Here is a 19,474-nt window from a genome sequence, read left to right as displayed (position 1 = left end):
GGCCAGAACCCCATGACTGGGATAAAACAGCTTGGCCGGGGAGTGAGCTACTTTGTAGCCGCAGCTCTGTGTGACAGTTTGTCCTTCTCGTTATGACAAAAGACCCTGAAACACAGCTGCGCTCTAAGAATACGTTTGAATCCAGGACTGGGTGGTGGTTAAAGTTCTACTGTACTGCACAGTGTTCTCTCTATATGTGGTCTCATTCTCGGTTTTCTCATCTATAAAATGGAGATCATTACTCTTAGCTTGCAGAGAACTATCGTAGACAGTAGAGATAATATGATAAAGTGACTGAGATACAGTATAGGCTCAGAAAACAGTTGTTATTGATGTTGTTTGTCTTATAGAATACCTGAGACAATTATTTGCCAAATCTAGTGGTTCTTCATTTTGGGGGCAAGCGAACCACAGATTCTTTAAGAACCTCATAAAAGTTATGCATCTAATGTGTCTACACACGTACATACAATATTTTGGATAAGATTTCATATTAGGGGTGCCAAATAAAACAAAAGATGCCCAGATGAATTTGAATTTCAGATTAACAGTGAATAATTTTTTAGTCTAAGTATATCCTAAATATTGCATAAGTCACACCGAGACCTGTTTCATTGTTTATCTGAATTCAAATTTAATGGGGTGTCTGGTATTTTTATTTGCTAAATCTGGCAGCCCTATTTCATAGACTTCTTGGAGAAATGATAAAGACTATAATGCTTTTCTCGGGGAAACACACGGGCATATGCACACACGCACACACACACGCATGAGTGTATGCACACATTTCAGAGAGTCCTGTTCTGACGGATTCTTACTCACCAGGAGTCTTGGTTTCATTGGGAATCAGACATCGTACAAAGTGAGGGTGAGTGCTCCTTAAGTTGGTCATCAATTTGTTTAAATTTTCCTGGGACACAAACGAGAACAGGCATATTTACCTTAGCAAATGCCATTTCACTGGGCAAAAACACAACTGAACACGGAAGCTGCCAAAATACGAACCCTGAACACGGCCGACACGGTCTGGAAAGAGGAGCCCTTCTTCTTCCCGCCCTTCTTGCTTCCCCCAGAGTCACCTGGAGACAGACAGAGTGGGGGTATCAGATGTAGCCCCGGGGACACAGCCCCTCTTCCCAGCCCCGAAAGTTTTGGTTTGCTTTTGACATAAGAGACCTTAGGGTTGTTTACTTTTTGTTCTAAGTGCCTCCAAACTACTCAGATTTAGCAACACTCATCTTTGTCACTGTGGAAAGGGAGTGGGGTGGGACGTGGGTGGCATTTAACTGGGAGTATAACTTTGATTCCAAGGAGAATCTTTTCCTGTAGAAATCAGACATGAAGTCCCACTGAATAGCTGACAAGATCCAGACAGTCCTCCTGATGACTGTAGTTTCTTTCATGAGGTTATCTCCTTTTAGGCCTGAATCCCTTTATCTCCTAATAAGGAAGCGACTAACAGTAATACAACTGAAGTTTCTCAAGAATATTCTATGAGTTTTTTTGTTTGTTTTTTTCTTTTCCAAAAGAAACAACTGAATTTGCCAACTTAATTTGGAGTCAGTGATATTGGGTCTACTTTTTCTGAACGGCTCCGTTTCAGATTTAGGCTCTGATACATAATCAAGATTCACTCCTGGGGGAAATGTCATGTCTCAGTTTCCCCTATACTCCCCTCATTCCACTCTCCTATTCCCAGGGTCTAGCATGAATGTGTGTTTGGGGGCGGGGGTGTGGAAGAGAGGCAGGAAAGCCACTTCCCCAGATCCACACCGACATAGGGACTTGTATTTAGAGTCTTGGTGTTATCCCTAAGTGAATTTATGCAATACACTTACAAAGAAACCTTGATTAGATTCAAACAGGATGGTATTCACCATTCAAGTTTAAACTTGTGCCGTTTTTATATTTCACCGCTCAGAGTACACTAGGTATTAATTTTTTAAAATGATCTAATTTAGAATGAATGATTATATTGCATGTATTTTCAAATTAAAGATAAATGTATTAAATTTATGCGTTTAAGATAGTCCACGATTTTTAAACCCTATTTGGTAATTATTTAAAAATATGTATGTGAATAACCTTAAAAAGTGACACTGGCTTATGCCGTCACCTCGGAAAACAATCTAGAAGTTCCTCAAAAAGTTAAACAGAGTTACCATATGACTCAGCAATGCCACTCCTAGGTACATACCCAGGAGAACTGACAATGTATTTCCACATAGGAACTTGCATACAAATGGTCATAGCAGCGTTATTCACAATAGCCAAGACATGGAAACAATCCAAATTTCCATCAACTAATGAGTAGATGGACAAAATGTGTAAAATCCATACAATGAAATATTACTCATATATAAAAGGAAGTGAAGTACTGATACATACTACAACACGGACAGACCTTGAAAACCTTAGGTTAAGTGAAAGAAGACAGACACAAAAAAACCTTACAGTATATGATTCCATTTACATGAAATGTCCAGAATGGGCAAATCCATAGAGACAGAAAGCAGATTAGTCATCGCCAGGCTGAGGGATGGCGGAGGGAGAAGTGACTGGTAATTCATAAGCGTGAATGAAAATGCTCCTGAATTAGGTAATGATGACGGTCGTACATAAAAGCCATTGCATTTTCTAAAGGATGAAGTTTATGGCACATGAATTATATCTCAATTTAAAAAAGCTATTAAAAAATGTGGTATTGGTTATCATGTCTACTGAGAAGTCTGGTTAACTCCAAAGACCTCAATCTCTTAAGGAAAAGGAAGACTAGGAGAAAGGAAAATGGAGCTCAGAGACAGACAAATAAATCAAGCTCAACCCAAAGCTTGCGTTTGACTACTGGTTCTTTATAAGCAGCTTTGGGTTATGGGTAATTCCACAAAGATTTCCACAGGTTAAGAGAAAAATAAAAGACTTTCACCTGGTTCTGCACCAGCATAGTTGGAAAAAAGGAAGGACAGCAGTTTCAGTGAAGACTTCTGGTACAGCCCGACCACGGTCTCGTTCAGGGGGTCTTTGTTCTTGTCAAGCCAGCCGGCGATGTTGTAATCCACGGTGCCCGCGTAATGCACCAGCGAGAAGTGGGCCTCAGCCTTGCCTTTGGCAGGCTTGGGCTTCTGGAAGTTGTTGGACTTGCCCAGGTGCTGGTCATACAGCTTGTTCTTAAAGGAAGTGTCTGTGGCCTTGGGGAACATGCACTCCTCTTCCAGGATGGAGAAGATGCCCATAGGCTAGAAGGAGGATAACAGACTACACCTCAGCATTTAATACCAGAACATTCCAACGACTCCATTATCTGCAGGAACCAAAGACAACCTCCTTGGTGCTATTGCTCGGTTACTAGGAACATTGGAATGGAATGCAAGTGCTGTGAGAGCAAGACTCCTGGTCTGTTTGGTGTGATGACAGAACAGCGCTACATATAATATGTGCTTAAGTCACATTTGTTGAACAAAAGAACATGGAATGAAATTATGTACATATAAATGTGGCTCACTTTGAGCAATAGGTTTACAAAAATGTAAAGGTATGTACACAGACAGAAAGTAATATTTTAAACAATAATGTCTGGATTTCTCAGTAGTCACCTGAGGAAGATACGCTCATTCCAACATGACCAGTGCTCAAAACATTATTGGAATTCCTTTTTAAAAAGTTAATGTCATCTGTTGTTTTTATAGTAACATTTCCCCAAAACCTCTACTGCTCCATAATCCCTCCTCCTTGGGTCTTTGGACAAGTCAGAAAGGTATGAAATGCCACAGTACCCGCTCTGTTCCCATCACATTCTTGGGAAAACTGATCTTAACCACCCATACACCTTTTTAGGTGACTGAACAGATTCTGGGTGTTTTCCAGACACTTACCCTGTATGCACAAGAGGATCTCTCTATCTAAAGGCTCACAGCCTGGGAGCGGGGTTAGAGGCAGCAATGATGGTTCCAACCAAGGAGGAGCTGTACCTGGGAGTGGCATTTATTTCTCTACCTTCTCAATGAGCTCGATGCAGGCAGCCAGGTCCATCCCGAAGTCGATGAACTCCCACTGGATGCCTTCCTTCTTGTACTCCTCCTGCTCCAGCACGAACATGTGGTGGTTGAAAAACTGTTGCAGTTTCTCGTTGGTGAAGTTGATGCACAGCTGCTCCAGGCTGTTGAACTGGGTGTTTTAAGTACCAAACAGTTTGAGTGGGTTTGGAAAATGCAATGGGGATTCAGCAAAGCAGATACACAGTGGAAGGGTCTTTTTAGGCCAGCCATTTAGCCAAACAACTCACATCAAAGATCTCAAAGCCAGCGATGTCCAAGACCCCGATGAAGTACTGCCGGGGCTGCTTGGTGTCCAGCTGCTGGTTGATACGGGTGACCATCCACAGGAACATCTTCTCGTAGATGGATTTGGCCAGAGCGCCCACCGAGTTGGTCACCTCGAATTTGAACTCTCAAATTAGTGTTTGTATGGTTATATTAAGTTGAGACATACGAGTAGACATCTTGAAGGTTTGAAGCAGTTGGAAATCAACAATTTCATATAGCGCAACCTCACGTTAAGTATTTCTCGAGGCATTCACCCAGCTCATGATGTTCCCCTTTCTCTGAGAACTATCCCATTTACAAAGATAGTTTTCTAAGAACCATGGTTATAGCACATGACTCTAGCCCCTGGCCACACTTAGTTGAACCAGAGGTGGACATTCGATCCAAGTTGGGTTCAAGAGAGTGTCTCTCCTAACAATTTGGAATTGGGCTCAAAAGACACCGGCCTCAGTCGCAGAGTAAGGCTGGAGCCATAGAGATATAAACTTGGGAGCTATAGGGTGGCTGTGGGCAGGAGAGGTGGAGAACGTTTATCTGCCTAGTGAGGACACACAGAGAAAAAGAGCGACGATGTCCTATGAAGCCCTAGAGAAGGAACAAGCGAGAGGCTGCCTGGCTCCAAGGACTCTTCAGTTCCTGGCTCCAGGCCCTCCTGACACCCAGGGACACTCCATGCTTTACATCTCTTGGTTTACCCTGGAGGCCTAAGAATGAATTCCTTCTTAATGCTGAAGCCAGTTTCATTCGTAGCTCTGACACCTGCAACCCACAGAGCTTTAAGATGATGGTGAAAACAACAAAACACCTGAGTTGACTGGATTCAGAACATCTCCATTACCTGCTGGACATTTTGCCCTTTTGTGACGTATTCATTCCCAACCTTCACCCTCGGACAGCACAGGCCTTTGAGCATTTCTGCAGAATTCAGACCCATCAGGTACCCAGCTTTGTCAGCCACTAAAGGAAGAAGAGAAATGGCATCACACAAAACCAGCAGTTGCTAAAGTGTCCAGTCAGGCCCCTGTGTTCTCTCAGGATTGTTTTCTATAACCCTTTTGTGCAGCAGGCTTGCACTTGTCCAATGAAGCTTCAATAACATCGTCTGGGGAATCCAGGTTTTCAAGAACTTTAATGTACCTTTTTGAAGCAATCTTTAATTATAGGTTGATCTACAGATGTTTTGTTCAAAAATACACTTACGCAGTCATATTGTGGTCTAATTCTGTAACAAAAGGGTAGAAAAGTAAAAGCGGCATCATTTGGACAATTAATATATGTTAGCACTTTCCTAATTTATGCAAGACTGTGCTAATAGCTGAGAGAAAAGTACAAAACCTTGACTCAGCCCTCCAGTGTTCGGAGATGGTTAAAAGTCGTTGAATGTTAGCAATTTATAGTTCACTGGGAGTTCAGTTGACTTTGGGATGAACCTGGCTCCCTGCATTGAGTTCATTAAAAGGTAGAGAAATGCTGCTCCCAGGGCAGCTCCTCCTTGGTTGGGAGCATCACCTTATTGTTGGTTAGGGAGACAACTTAATAAAAATCCAAGGCAGTATTTATTAAGTACTTAATAAGAGGTCAAATGAGTACTTTACTCTTTGCTCAAATTAATCCCTTTTACTTGCGATGTTCATTTTGGTGGATGGTACCATTATTCTTCTACTCACTTAAACTTGAAAGTGTGGTGTGATTACATCTGTTCTTCTCACCTCTGACTTGCCTGCATTCATTCAGGCCCCAGATCCTGCTCATTTCACCTTCAAAACAGCTGGCATCTCTAATGTTCCCAAGAGTTGTAGAGTAGTATAGGGGCAGAGAGCCTGGACTCTGGAGTCAGAGTGCCTGGAGTCAAATTTTGGTTTCACTTCCTTATGCCTCAGTTTTGTCATTTGTAAACTGGGGGGTAGTGGCAGTACCCTATTGCATGGGTTGTTGTGAAGTGGGCCTGGTGCAGAGAGAGGACTCAGAGAATATTAACTTGGATTGGTGTCATCATTGGAGGAGCTCAGGCCTGGATCACAGCCCTCTACTTCCCCTTTTCCAGGCTCTTCCTGCTCCTAAACCCTGAGCACAAGGCTGCCAGGTCTGGAAAAGAGCCTGGGACCCCGCTGTGATATAGATCAATATGGTCTGATCTTGCTGAGGAGCCTGATACATTGTTTTTCAAGGTTCCACGCTCTGGTGAGCCTGACTGCTTACGGATTAATTCCAGGTTGTCCCACGTACTTCTCCTGCTACTTGGAGTGTCTGTGGCTTTTGGTGCCCACCACAGACATTCTAAACCATTTATCCTGGCACTTGAGGCCTTCCCGAACTGATGCCAAAATAATCACTTTTTATTCTCATCTTTTACAAATCCATTACACATATCCTCTTCTGTAGCCAGTGGACCACTCTCTGCGCCTCAATCCCCATCACATGCCTTCCTCTGCTCCCTTGCTCATGACGTTTCTTCTGGCTAGACTACCCTGTCACTCACACCTTTCAGAATCCTTTACTCATCCATCAAAGTCCATGTCAGTGCCCCCTTTCCCCAGGAAGCCTTCCCTGATTACCCCAATCAGAAGTGCTTCCTGCTCTGACACTGAGTTTCTCTCCTGTTACTGAGCATGCACCATGGGGATAGGCAGGATTCCCAGACAGTCCCCAATATTTGCACCTCCTGGTGTACATACCCTATATAATCTTTTCTACGTGTGCGCACACGCGCGCGTGCCTGTGTGTGTGTGTGTGTAACCTGTCAATGTGAAGGGATATTACTCCTGTAATGAGGTTACTATTCAGTCGACTTTGAGTTAATAAAAGGAGATTATCCTGGGCAAACCTAACCTAATCAGGTGAGCCTTTACAGACAGTAATAGAGTCATGTATGTTTACCAGGCCTTAAATTCAAGGCTCTGGTTTCCTTTTACCATATGGGGTTCAAGACACACTGCTTCACACAGTGTGGGGATATTATAAACGGTGGAACTATTAGGGACAAACCAGCCCTGTGAAAGTCAAATCCCATTTTACTGATGGAGCTTGTAAAATGCAGTGCGAGAGACATGAAGCCTGATGAGCAGGGCATATGGTGGGTGTGCCCTGCTGCTGTAAACCCCTCCCACTGCCCTCTGCCTTATTTCCAGGCCTCTTGGGGATGGGGCAGAGGTGGATGGTGAGATCATCCAGACGAGAGTTATGGGGAGGAAGATTTGTGTACCAGGCCTTGGTTCAGGGTCAAGTTCAACAGATATCAGAGTGAAAGGGAAAGCATTGGGAGGAAGAAATGTAGCTGCCACTTTACCAGAGGCTTCATCTTAGGTCTGGGTGATTAGGCACGTATAATGGATATTAATAATGATATACACAGAGAGAAAGTGAAGTTCACTTAACCGTATCCTCGCATGAAAGTCCACCTTAAAATAACAGGTAAACTGTGATGGTTGAGAAATAGACATGTGGATGGTAATCATTCGTTTATGAGGACTAGGCCTTTTATTTTTCAAGGATTCACCAATATAGGATTCCTTGGCAGAGTGAATGAACTTCCCCGGAGCACGCACAATGAGCTTTGGACAAACCAAATTCCGTTTGTACAATTTTCAAAGAGCAGCTCTTGAGATGAACACCACATTTATCTCACACGTGAACACAGGTGGAAAGTTAAATCCCACTCCCCTTCCCAATGTGCTTACCTTCGGTGCCGTCGGGCTCTGCCTGCTCCTCACGCTGCTTCTGCTTGAACTTCATGTTCCCGTAGTGCATCACGGCTCCTGTGAGCTTGTAGATCCCAACTTTCTCCTCAGAGCTGAAGCCCAGGATGTCAATGGCATTCTGAGAATTTAAAAAAGCACAGGTATCGCAGCAGGACTCAGGGGTCCACATGCAGCTTTCCCTGGCAAAGACCTCATCATTTTTGTGTATCACGGGGGATAGCGTTTGTCCAAATAAGTGGATGACTGGTGGGGTATGGTAAGATAGGGGTTAAAAACTATTTCTTTAATTTAATGTGCTTGTATGGGAGGGTGGAGATTATGGGAAGAAAATGGGAATAATCTGTTTTCGTCCACCTGATAAGAACTGATTTTAATCCTTCCCCACTGTACGTAGATTTGGGGGCTGTTTCCTGGATGAGGCCGTTGGGAGCCATTCTTTGTGTGATACTGGGAGAAGAAAGTCTCATGGGTAGTGTCTGAGAAATAGTGTCCTACAGCTTGATAGGTTGGCACCGTAATCCAGGAATTTTAGTGTTGTTCAGAATCGAGACAATATGGCATTGTAGAATATTAGAACTGAAAGGAAAAATCATCGAAGAGAATACCATCATTTTTCAAACGAGAAAGGAGCAAACTTCCTTCCCCTTTTCTTCCCCCCAGTTTTTAATGAGAGATAATTGACATATAGCACTGTGTTCATTTTAGGTGTGTAACGTAATGATTTGATAGATGTATATACTATGAAATGATTGCCACAGTAAGTTTGGTTAACATCTATCATCACATGTACGGTAATTACAAATTTTATTTCTTGTGATGAGGGCTTTTAAAATCTACTCTCTTACCAGCTTCCTTTCTTAAAATATATTAAAAAAAATTTTCAATGACAGATGACATACAATATTATATTAGTTTCAGGTATACAACATAATGATTAGATATTTATATAACTTATGTAATAATCACCCCGATAGGTCTAGTATCCATCTGACACCACACATAGTTATCCTAATATTATCGACTATATTCCCTATGCTGTATTTTACTTCCCCATGACTGCACAAACTGGATGTACAAACTGGCAGTTTGTACATCTTAATCCCTTCCCCTTTTTCACCCATCCTCCCAAACCTCCTCCCATTAAAATGTACTCTGTATCTATGAGTTTGTTTCTGTTTTGTTCAATAATTTTGTTTTTTAGATTCCACATATAAGTGAAATCATGTGGTGTTTGTCTTTCCCTGTCTGACTTATTTCACTTAGCATAATACCCTCTAGGTCCATCCATGTTGTCATAAATGGCAAGATTCCATTCTCTTTTATTTCCAAGTAATATTCCATTGTATATATGCATGACTTCTTTATCCATTTGTCTATTGATGGAAACTTAATTGCTTCCATATATCAGCTATTGTAAATAATGCTGCAATGGACATAGAGGTGTATATGTCTTTTTAAATTAGTGTCTTGGTTTCTTTGCATAAATACCCAGAAGTGGAATTGCTGGATCATACAGTAATTCTATTTTTAATTTTTTGAGGCACCTAAAAGAAGCAAACTTTTGCACACCCACTCTGTGTGTTAGGCTTGGGGTTAGGCACCATCCACGTATTATCTCATTAAGTCCCTATGAAGACATTATAGGTGTACAGATTTGTCCAAATTTCCAGGTGAAGAACTGGGGTTCTAAGAGAGTAAGTAACCTGCCCAAAATCATACAGGCAGGATGTGATAAGACTGGGACTTTTGCTAGCACTGGTGAGTTCAAAGATTACAGCAGTTGCTGATTTGATTTTGTAACCACTTGGCCCATCTTCTACTACAAAGATTTCAACTAGAAAATCCTTCTCTGGAGTATATATATTGATTATGTAGTATGGTTTGCAGCCTGAGCCTAAGCAATGTCCATTGGTGGAGTTGAAACCTATCTGGACATGTCTGGTGAGCTGGTGGGGCAGACTCAGTAGGTCAGGGTCAGCAGGATGGTATTGAAGAGTGAGGCACTCTTGGGCATGGTGCCCCCTTTTGGGGGTGAGGGGAAGAGTTCATGCCAGGAAGTGACCAAGGGGAGGAGAGATTCTGAGGCTTGATGGCTCCCCTGGAATCCAAATCCCACCCCAGCAGATGCATATCTGTGTACTAGGGAGGGGTGGCTGTAAAGAACTGGGCGGAAGCGTTACTGCCTGGGAGCCTCTTGGAGAACACTCCCTTGGAGGGAGCAATCCCTTTCGGCTTGACCTTAAACCATCGCTCAGAAGAGGCCCCATGGGAGGAAGGAACAACAGCAGACCCTGACAGCAGAGGACCTACAGGGAGGACCTGAGACAACTCTGAGACTTTTAGAATTATGCAGGAGGGCCTTTCTCAAGGGCTGCAGCCATGCATCGGTCGTTAACCTGCCCTTTCTGTACTCATCAGTCGGTAAAGGCTGGGGAAATCTGTTAAAACGTATAATGGCTAGACTGAAGTTGACTGAAGTTTATTTGATCATGAACGTTTTCTGCCTGCTTTAAAACAGCATCACCTGGAAATGTCACAAACTGAAGGCCAAGAAGCTGGGCACTGGGCAATGCCCCTCAGATGTTGGAAGAGGCCCCTTTCCAGAAGGTCTTGCAGCTTCTGTGAGGGCAGAGCTAGCAGGGGTGGAGATTAATTGCTCAGAGATGATGTATTTTAGTTAAAAATGCACACTCTGGGGTTGGGAAGAGCTGGATTCAAACACTCTCTCTGTCATTTACAAACTCTTCGAGCAAGTTAAGTAGTTTTTCTAAGATCCCATTTCCACTTTTGTGAAGTGGGGGCCATCGTGGTACCTATCCCAGAAGGGTCTTTGAGGCTAAAACGAGATAGTGCAGTTGTAGGCACCTATCTCAGTTCCTAGCACGCGTTAGTGTAATAACTCAATGAACTGAGTTATTGTTATTGCTATTATTGTTATTATTATTGATACTGCCCAGAGCTAAAGGCCAGAGGCCTGCCAGGCCTGCCGAGCTGGGAGTCTGATATGAGCCTTAGGTGGGAGGCAGCAGGAAGGATATGTAGCTGCTACACAGTGGGCTGTTTTCCCCCCTTTATATGTTTCCACATTTTCCACATTTTCTTAAAGAATCGTGCAGATGGTTTTGTAACCTGAAAACTTCCAACAAAACCTTTAAAAACCTTATACATGCAAACATTTGCTCTAAAATGCTAGAGAACAGAAGTCTTGTTTTGGAGAACCCGGGGAGCGGTGCAATCTGCTAATTCTCTGAGAGCTTGGGTCTCATCCTGCAGAGCCCTGGATCCTAGTTTTCTCATTAGATCGCTAAGGGGCCTCTCAGTTCATAAACGTGATAATTCTATGCTTAAATAAATAAGTGAACACAATGCTTACATCAGTTGCCAGCAGTTCTTCACTATCATCAATGCCGGCCACGGTGACCTCTCCTTGGCTCACAAAGGGAAAGTCAAAAGGATTGGTGGAAATCAGAAGCAGGTCTGTGAAACACGAAGATCCGTTTAGTGCCATAGGCACAACTTGGTCGTTTTTTCCCAATGTGACTGCTTCGGAAGATAAGAACGATGTTCTAAGATCTTACCAATTAGTTCTGGCTTCTTGTTTGACATGATTTGGTAAAAAATGTGGTAGCTTCTCTCACTGGATAACTGAAATGTCACTCTGGATTTTTCTAAGAGATCTAAGGTAACAACAACAAAAAAATAATGTGATTTCAGGTTCCAAAGAGATGCATGCCTTTGTGGACAAATACCAAGGTACCAAATAGAGTGTTCGGACTCACAGGTTTCAATGTCTGCCGATGCCAGTTTTCCTGTAGCTCCAAAATGAATTCGAATGAACTTCCCCTGTCCAATGGCAGGTTGACAAACACCAGTTATTTTCTTTAGATGGCACTGTGGCTAGCCTCTGCTAGGTGCTACCACAGATGGGTGGGAAGTGTAGGGTAAGGGAGGAAGTGATGCCAGATGTGTGAGGACTTCCTTCCTCTCCATTTGCCTAGCTCCCAGAGTCCTCAAGCTTCGTCAGCCAACACTCAGGTAGCTGTACCCAAAGCTCAAGGCCCTGTTCCTGCAGCTCTGGGGATGCCCCCATGCTCCCTCTCTACCTCTCTGCTTGGGGTCGCCTCACTCCTGACTTTCTCCTTAATTTTTATCTTCCTCTCATGTATTTGGATTCTCTAACTCTCCATAACGTCCTTTGATAGCCTGGTCGGACCATCTGTCTGACTTCTTTTTTGCCTCTGGGTGTTACTTCGGAGGTTTCTTGCCTCTGTTTCGCTCACCGCTTACTATAGGCAAACCTGTCTCCCAGGTTCAGGCTAGGCTCTCTGGCTCCGAAATGACCCACTCAGAGTCTGATTACCCCCTTTTTGGGGTGCAAGAGGTAAAACTGTGTGTGTGTGTGTATGTGTGTGTGTGTGTGTGTGTGTGTGTGTGTGTATTCCCTTCTTACCTTATCTGCTTACATGGTCTCTACCACACTGGGAACAAATTTGAGGGCAAAAATGTTGCCTTACTTATTCACCCACAATCTGGCATGTAGTCAAAAGTCAAAAATATGCTGAATATTTTATGAATGAAGCTTATGAAGAGTTAGCAAAGGGTTCATGGAGGTATGTGTGAATTGTAAGCATTGTGTCTTCAGTATTTTTATCTGCTTAATGCAAGACAATGGAAGTTTTAGCCCACACATGCTTGTTTGGAGGGTGAAAAGTGGACAGAATGACCAGAATGATTGTGACATCTGGGTCAGGGCCAAGAGGAGAGGCTTTTGGTCTAAACAAATGGGAGTGAAAATAGGGAGTACCTGAAAATAGGCTGGTGCTCGAATAGTGCAATAACTAACTTGGTCCAAGTACGTGTAATATATCTCTGCTGTTTAACACGCACCCAGATCCCCTACAAGGAAGAGTTTAGTTGTGCCCTGGGAAGACAGATGTGCACTGCGCAGAAGAGCAAGGGAAAGAAAGAAATGTCAGGGCATGGAGCCGCAGTCTTTGATTGATGCATCTGCTTTCATCAAAGACCATTTTAAATTTGAGAGGTAACAATAGAATGCAAGCTTGAGATCATCCAGATATTGTGATGTGTGAAGTTTTGATGTACTTTTGCATTAGAGGCATACATGAAGGCTTCACCTTGGGGTTCTTGCTCCACTGGCTGACGTTCGTTTATTTGCCAATATGAAAGTAAATGTCTTTTTGGTTGAGCTAATCCTAAGTGAAATGTTGAAGGACGGAACATATCCTTCAATATCTTCAAATATCAACTTATTCCCAATTTGTAGGCCCTTCTGCCTTCATCAGCTTTTCCCTAAATCCTAATGCCTCCTGATGTGGAGGAGTTCAAACCTGCTAACTTAATTCACACTAAGGTTTCCGTGGCTAAGAAGTCAATGGGTGTTGCTCGATGGACTTCTGCATGTTAAAATGTTTCCACCTAGGGAGACTGATTTTAGCATAAAGGAATTGTTCTCTACTTGTGGAATTTGAATCACTATGACTTCCAGATGCTCTGAGGTGATGTTGACCAGTTAGAGAAGGACAGCTAAATCCTTCCTCTGCCAGGAACAAGCCAACACGGTCTTCAAAGTGTATCAGACTATCCCAGTTGGGTAGAATGATCTGAATCACTTAGATAGAATAAGGCCAAATATATTCTAGTTTATGTGGCAATTTTTCATATCCAGCATTAGAGGAGAAGATTTGGTTTTCGGGGATAGTTGACAATTGGACTGGAACTTACAAATCTTGAGGAGTTGTCATTCCTCACTGTCTTGGCGTTTCCAAAAGCCTCCAGCAGGGGATTGGCCTGGATGATCTGATCCTCCAGGGTCCCCTAATAATAAACGAGAAGAAAAAAAGAGAAGACGTTGGATACCTTCTGAAGTAGCCCCATGGTGACTCAAAAGTATGGATGCCCTGGGCAGGGTCCAGGGAGAGATGTAGACCAGCCCAGCCTGGTGGCGAGTGCAGACCGTTAGAGGTTTGGAGGTACCCACAGAACCACCCCACCCGAGGAGTCTTCAAAGTCCCATCCTAGAGATGGTCTTGTTAGCACAGCATGAAAATGTTTTCTGCTACACCAGATGCCAAGCTCCATCTTGATTTCTCAGACTGACTTTCTTCTCTGATAACATTTCATTATAAATCATGGATTTTTAGAATATAATGCATTATGACCCATCTAATATAGACATCGGGTTCAGAAATATAAATAGAATGTGAGCAATGAAAGTGACCCAAGAGATCATAGGATAGAAATAATGATTCTCAAAAAAAGTTTTAAGCTCCTGGTTGCTATAAAGGGAAGGCGGGCTGTGAGCACTTGAAGCTTAGTACCGCCCTTTGCATCCACTTTCATCGCTTCTTGCTGTCGTTCGTCAGACCTCAGCCGCCAAAATGGTGAAGCAGATCGAGAGCAAGTTGGCTTTTGAGGAAGCCTTGCGCAGTGCAGGAAATCAGCTCGTAGTCGTTGACTTCTCAGCCACGTGGTGTGGGCCTTGCAAAATGATCAAGCCGTTCTTTCATTCCCTGTCTGAAAAGTATTCCAATGTCGTGTTCCTTGAAGTAGATGTGGATGACTGTCAGGATGTTGCTTCAGAGTGTGAAGTCAAATGCATGCCAACCTTCCAATTTTTTAAAAATGGACAAAAGGTGGGTGAATTTTCTGGAGCTAATAAGGAAAAACTTGAATCCACCATCAATGAATTAATCTAATTATGTTTTCTGAAAACATAACCAGTCATTGGCTCTTTAAAACTTGTAATTTTTTTTTTTTACAAAAGAAAAAATCAAGTCGAAAATTATGTTCAGTTGCCATCCAATTATAAATGAGAATAAAATATTAATTCTACTGTTTAAAAAAAAAAAAAAAAAAAAAAGTTTTAAGTAGCAAAATATATTTTATGAGAATGATTGTTCAGAAGTCTGCTTATAGAAAACAGAGTTTTCACCCTCACTTCCCTGCATAATTGCTTATCCTCTGGCTCCAGAGCAGTTTGGAAACTGCTGTCCAGCCCAGTGATTCTCAAGGTGTGATCCCTGGACCAACAGCATGAACAGCGGGAACATGTTAGAAGTGCAAAATAGCAGGATTGTGAATGTGAAATAGGAATTTCAGTCAGAGATTCTGGGCCTGGGTTCCAGCCATGGAGTTGTTACAAGCCCTTCTTAGGATTCCGATGTGCACTCCAGTTTGAGAACCACTGGCCTAAACCATTCCTTCTCCAGAGGAGGATGTGGAGTTGCTCAAGGTCACTTGGCTGTTACTGATGGAGCCGGTGCTAGAGCCTGAGTCCACTAGGTGGAATCCCATAAGCACTCTTGGACCACAACCTTTTGCTGTGTATCTCTGCTGAGCACAAAGCCCTGCATTGCTCTCTCCCAGCAAGGCTCCGGGTACAGGGAGCATCTCACCTGCATTTTGCCTGGCTGCTGCTCCTTCTTCTTGTCTCCAGTGACGGCAATTGTTGCAAAGTACTGGATGACACGCTTGGTGTTCACCGTCTTCCCAGCCCCGGATTCTCCACTGTTGATTTAAAAGTAAGTGAGGTAAAGGAGGGTAGAAGAGGCAGCACGGGCTTCCGAGCCGTCATAGTACAAACACGGGTGACTCACGTGATGAGGATGGACTGGTTGTCCCGATCTAGAAATGCAGAAGGAAGCAACACAAAATAAATAAACAATAAAAACAGGATATAAAAACTGGGCAATGTCGGGGTTGGTGAGGGTCCCTGAGTTCTAGCTCTGGCTTTGCCTTGAACTAGCAATGCAATGATTTGGGCATGTCTAATCTCCTCTGAGACAATGTGTGCACATTTCCCAAATGTGGGATGTGTAACGTGGGCAGCATGGGACATGGACAGTGAATCCCACAGTGTGAAAGTTATTCGTGTTCCTAGGTCTTTGACTTCTCTGTAGCACTTTCTCATCTCTCCTTCTAATGAAGAAAGTAAGTCTCAGACTCAGAGCTTGTGAAAAGCCACATCTTCTGATTAGCATTTGGGACTACGGATCTGTTTCACTGCATTTTTCTTTTACCTTTATCTTCTAATTGTGGGAAGTGACGGTTTTCCGTTTACAAGAGTATTATGGGTTGAACCGTGTCTCTCCCTGTCTCCCCAACTCATATGTTTTTAAGTATATTTTTTAGATTTTTATTAAAAATATAGTTAACATACAATACTATATAAGTTTCAGGGGTACACCATAGTTATTCAACATTTATATACCTAAAGAAGTGATCAGCCTAAGTCCAGCAACCATCTGACGCCGTACCAGGCTATCACAGTATTCTTGACTATATTCCTCATGCTGTACATTACATCCCACGACTTACTTGTTTTATACCTGGAGACTTGAACCTCTTATTCCCCTTCTCCTTTCTGCCCTTTAAAAATTTTTCAATTACAGTTGACATTTAATATTATTTTATATTAATTTCAGGTGTGTAGCATAGTGGTTAGGCATTTGTATAATTTAAAAAATGATCCCCCTGACTAGTCTAGTACCCACCTGGCACTATACATAGATATTGCCATATCATTGACTACATTCCCTATGCTTTAATTTACATCCTTATGACTATTTTGCAACTACCAGTTTGTACTTCTTAATCCCTTCATCTTTTTCACTCTGTCCCCCAGCCCCCTCCCAACTATCACCTCAATAAATCTAGTACCCATCTGACACCATACATAGTTACTGCAATATTGCTGACTATATTCCTTATGCTGTAACCTACATCCCCATGACTACTGTGTAACAAGCAATTTGTACTTCTTAATCTCTTCCCCTATTTCCCCCACCCGCCCAACCCTCCTCCCAATTGGCAACTATCAAAATGTTCTCTGTGTCAATGAGTTTGTTTCTGTTCTGCTTGTTTATTTTGTTCTTTAAATTCAACATATAAGTGAAGTCACATTGCCCCTGTCTTTCGCTGTCTAACATACTTCACTCAGCAAAATACCCTCCAGGTCCATCCATGCCACCACAGATGGCAAGAACCCATTCCCTTCCATGGCCAAGCAATATTCCATTGTATATATGTACCACCTCCTCTTTATCCATTCTTTCATTGACAGACATAAGACTGCTTCCACATCTTGGCCATTGTAAATAAATGCTGCAATGAACATATGGATGCACACATTCCCTTGAAGTAGTGTTTGGATTTCTTTGGATAAATACCCTGAAGTAGGATAACTGGGTCCTTCATTGTCTCTTGTGATAGCCTTTGTTTTAAAGTCTATTTTGTCTGGTATAAGTATTGCACCCCAGCTTTTGTTTTGTTTTGTTTCCATTTTAACGAAATGTCTTTTTCCATCCCTTTACTTTCTGTCTGTGTGTGTCTTTCAAACTGAAGTGAGTCTCTTGTAGTCAGCAAATGTAAGGGTTTTGTATTCTTATAAATTCAGACCCCTTATGTCTTTCGAGTGGAGCATTTAATCCATTTACATTGAAATTAATTGTTGACAAATATGTAGCTATTGCCATTTTATTATTCATAATTTTGATTTTTTTTCTGTCTTAAAGAAGTCTCTGTAAGATTCTTTGTAATGCTGGGTTGGTGGTGATTAAATCCTTTAGCTTTTTCTTGTCTGGGAAACTCTTTATCTGTCCTTTGATTCTAAATGATAGCTTTGCTGTGTAGAGTAATCTTGGTTGTAGGTCTTTGCCATTCATCATGTTGAATATTTTGTGCCAACCCCTTCTGGTCTGCAAAGTTTCTGTTGAGAAATCAGCTGACAGTCTTATGGGAGCTCTCTTGTAAGTTACTAGTTGCCTTTCTCTTGCTGCTTTAAGGGTTCTTTCTTTGCCTTTAACCTAATTATAATGTGCCTTGGTGTGGGTCTGTTTGGATTCATCTTGTTTGAAACTTTCTGCACTTCCGGAACTTGTATGCCTATTTCCTTTGCCAGGTTAGGGAAGTTTACAGTCATTATTTCTTCAAATTCATTTCTCTCTTGCTTTCTCTCTTCTCCTGGTACCCCTATCATGCAAATATTGTTATGCTTGATGTTGTCCCAGAGGTCTCTTAAACTCTCCTAGTATTATTGTTTTGATTCCTTTTTCTGTTCCAATTGGGTGATTTCTGCTACTTTGTCTTCCAAATCATTGATTAGATCCTCTGCTTCATCTAGTCTGATGGTGATTCCTTCTAGTGCATTCTTCATTTCAGTTATTGTATTCTTCACTTCTGACTGGTTCTTTCTCTATGGTTTCTATGTCCTTTTTTATACTTGCTATCTCTTTGTTGAAGTTCTCACTAATTCCTTGAGCATCCTTATAACCATCGTTTTGAACTCTGTCTTTAGTAAGTTCCTTGCCTCCATTTCGTTTAGTTCCTTTTCTGGAGTCTTCTCTTGTTTTTATTTGGGATGCCTGTTTTTGTTTTCTCATTTTGGCTGGGTCTCTGTGTTTGTTTCTACATATTAGAGAGTTCTGCTATGTTTTTCAGGCTTGGCTGGATGGCCTTATGTAGTAGTTGCCCTGTGGGCCTTGGCACAGTCTCCCTGGTCACAGGTTCTGGGTGCTCCAGGAGTGTCTCTTGTGTGGGTTGTGTGTACCCTCCTGTTATAGCTGAGCCTTGATTACTATTGGCACATCAGTGGGTGGGATTGACTTTCAGGCTGATTGGCTATGGGGTTTGGCCACATCCACAGCTTACCTGCTGCTGTGTGGGAGGCTTACCCCACTAAGTGGGATTTGCCTTAGTGGACTTTGGTGCCTGTTGAGGCCACCTTTTGTGTATGCTGCTTGTGGGGCTAATTGGTCGGTGCTCTGCTGTGATCTGAGCCAACCTCCAAGTATGTTGGTTCTGAGGACTTTGGGAAGGGCTCCAGTGCAGACCCAGGTCACCCACTGTCTGTGACCAGCAGGGGGCTAGTTGGTAGGAGCTACAAAGTGATCTGCAGTTGTTCACTTCCTGTACTAAACCTGGAGGCACGCGGAAGAGGCCATGCTGTGAACCGAGGACATCTGCTACCAGTACTGGGCCTGGGGTAGCTCCACAAAAAGCCAAGACACTCTGAGGCCTGCTGCCACCTGCTGGCTCCCTTGAGGTTCAGACACTGATAAACCCTGTTGTAGTATACATGTTGGGTGAGTCAGGGTCTCAGGGATTCATTAGAGTGGGAGGAGTTGTGTTCACCAAGTTAATGTAGATTCTGGTTTGGTGCCAGTGCTGAGCCTAGAGCTACTCAGCCAAAAATCTGAGAGCACACTGAGGCCAGTATCCACCTGCTTGGGGCCCACGGACTTTGATAGTTTTCCAAGAAAGAATGCAGTGCAGGTAGGTGGGGCTGGCTGGCTGCTCCCTGACAAAATGCCTCAGGCATTGGGGTGGGAGTTGCATAGGTCAGGTTCCCAGTGAGTCAGCAGGGTGGAGCAGCGTAGTTCTCCAGACCACATTTGGCCCTGTGGGCTCAGCACAGGAAAAATAGTGCCCACCTGC

The 19,474-nt window shown here is 42.9% G+C and overlaps 2 protein-coding genes across 2 annotated transcripts in view; one reads left to right on the top strand and one right to left on the bottom strand.

Moving 5' to 3' along the window:
* MYH13 (myosin heavy chain 13) overlaps positions 1-19,474 on the bottom strand; it is a 60,579-nt gene that overhangs the window by 29,187 nt on the left and 11,918 nt on the right. The window contains exons 6-18 of the mRNA XM_033091359.1: positions 15,637-15,664; positions 15,436-15,547; positions 13,763-13,855; positions 11,800-11,863; positions 11,599-11,697; positions 11,394-11,497; positions 8,000-8,138; positions 5,161-5,279; positions 4,283-4,432; positions 3,994-4,164; positions 2,927-3,236; positions 1,006-1,079; positions 823-910 (exon numbers count right to left, since the gene is read on the bottom strand). Coding sequence (XP_032947250.1) covers positions 823-910; positions 1,006-1,079; positions 2,927-3,236; positions 3,994-4,164; positions 4,283-4,432; positions 5,161-5,279; positions 8,000-8,138; positions 11,394-11,497; positions 11,599-11,697; positions 11,800-11,863; positions 13,763-13,855; positions 15,436-15,547; positions 15,637-15,664 — 1,551 coding nt within the window. The remainder of the gene's footprint in view (positions 1-822; positions 911-1,005; positions 1,080-2,926; positions 3,237-3,993; positions 4,165-4,282; positions 4,433-5,160; positions 5,280-7,999; positions 8,139-11,393; positions 11,498-11,598; positions 11,698-11,799; positions 11,864-13,762; positions 13,856-15,435; positions 15,548-15,636; positions 15,665-19,474) is intronic.
* LOC117013851 (thioredoxin) lies at positions 14,312-14,872 on the top strand. The gene has a single exon (XM_033091365.1). The coding sequence runs from the start codon at positions 14,419-14,421 to the stop codon at positions 14,734-14,736; it is 318 nt and encodes a 105-aa protein (XP_032947256.1). The 5' UTR covers positions 14,312-14,418; the 3' UTR covers positions 14,737-14,872.

The sequence above is a fragment of the Rhinolophus ferrumequinum genome, chromosome 21 (genome assembly GCF_004115265.2).
Source record: "Rhinolophus ferrumequinum isolate MPI-CBG mRhiFer1 chromosome 21, mRhiFer1_v1.p, whole genome shotgun sequence".
Taxonomy (NCBI): Eukaryota; Metazoa; Chordata; class Mammalia; order Chiroptera; family Rhinolophidae; genus Rhinolophus; species Rhinolophus ferrumequinum.
Note: the sequence above shows the minus strand (reverse complement) of the source record. Positions and strands in the feature narration are given on the sequence as shown.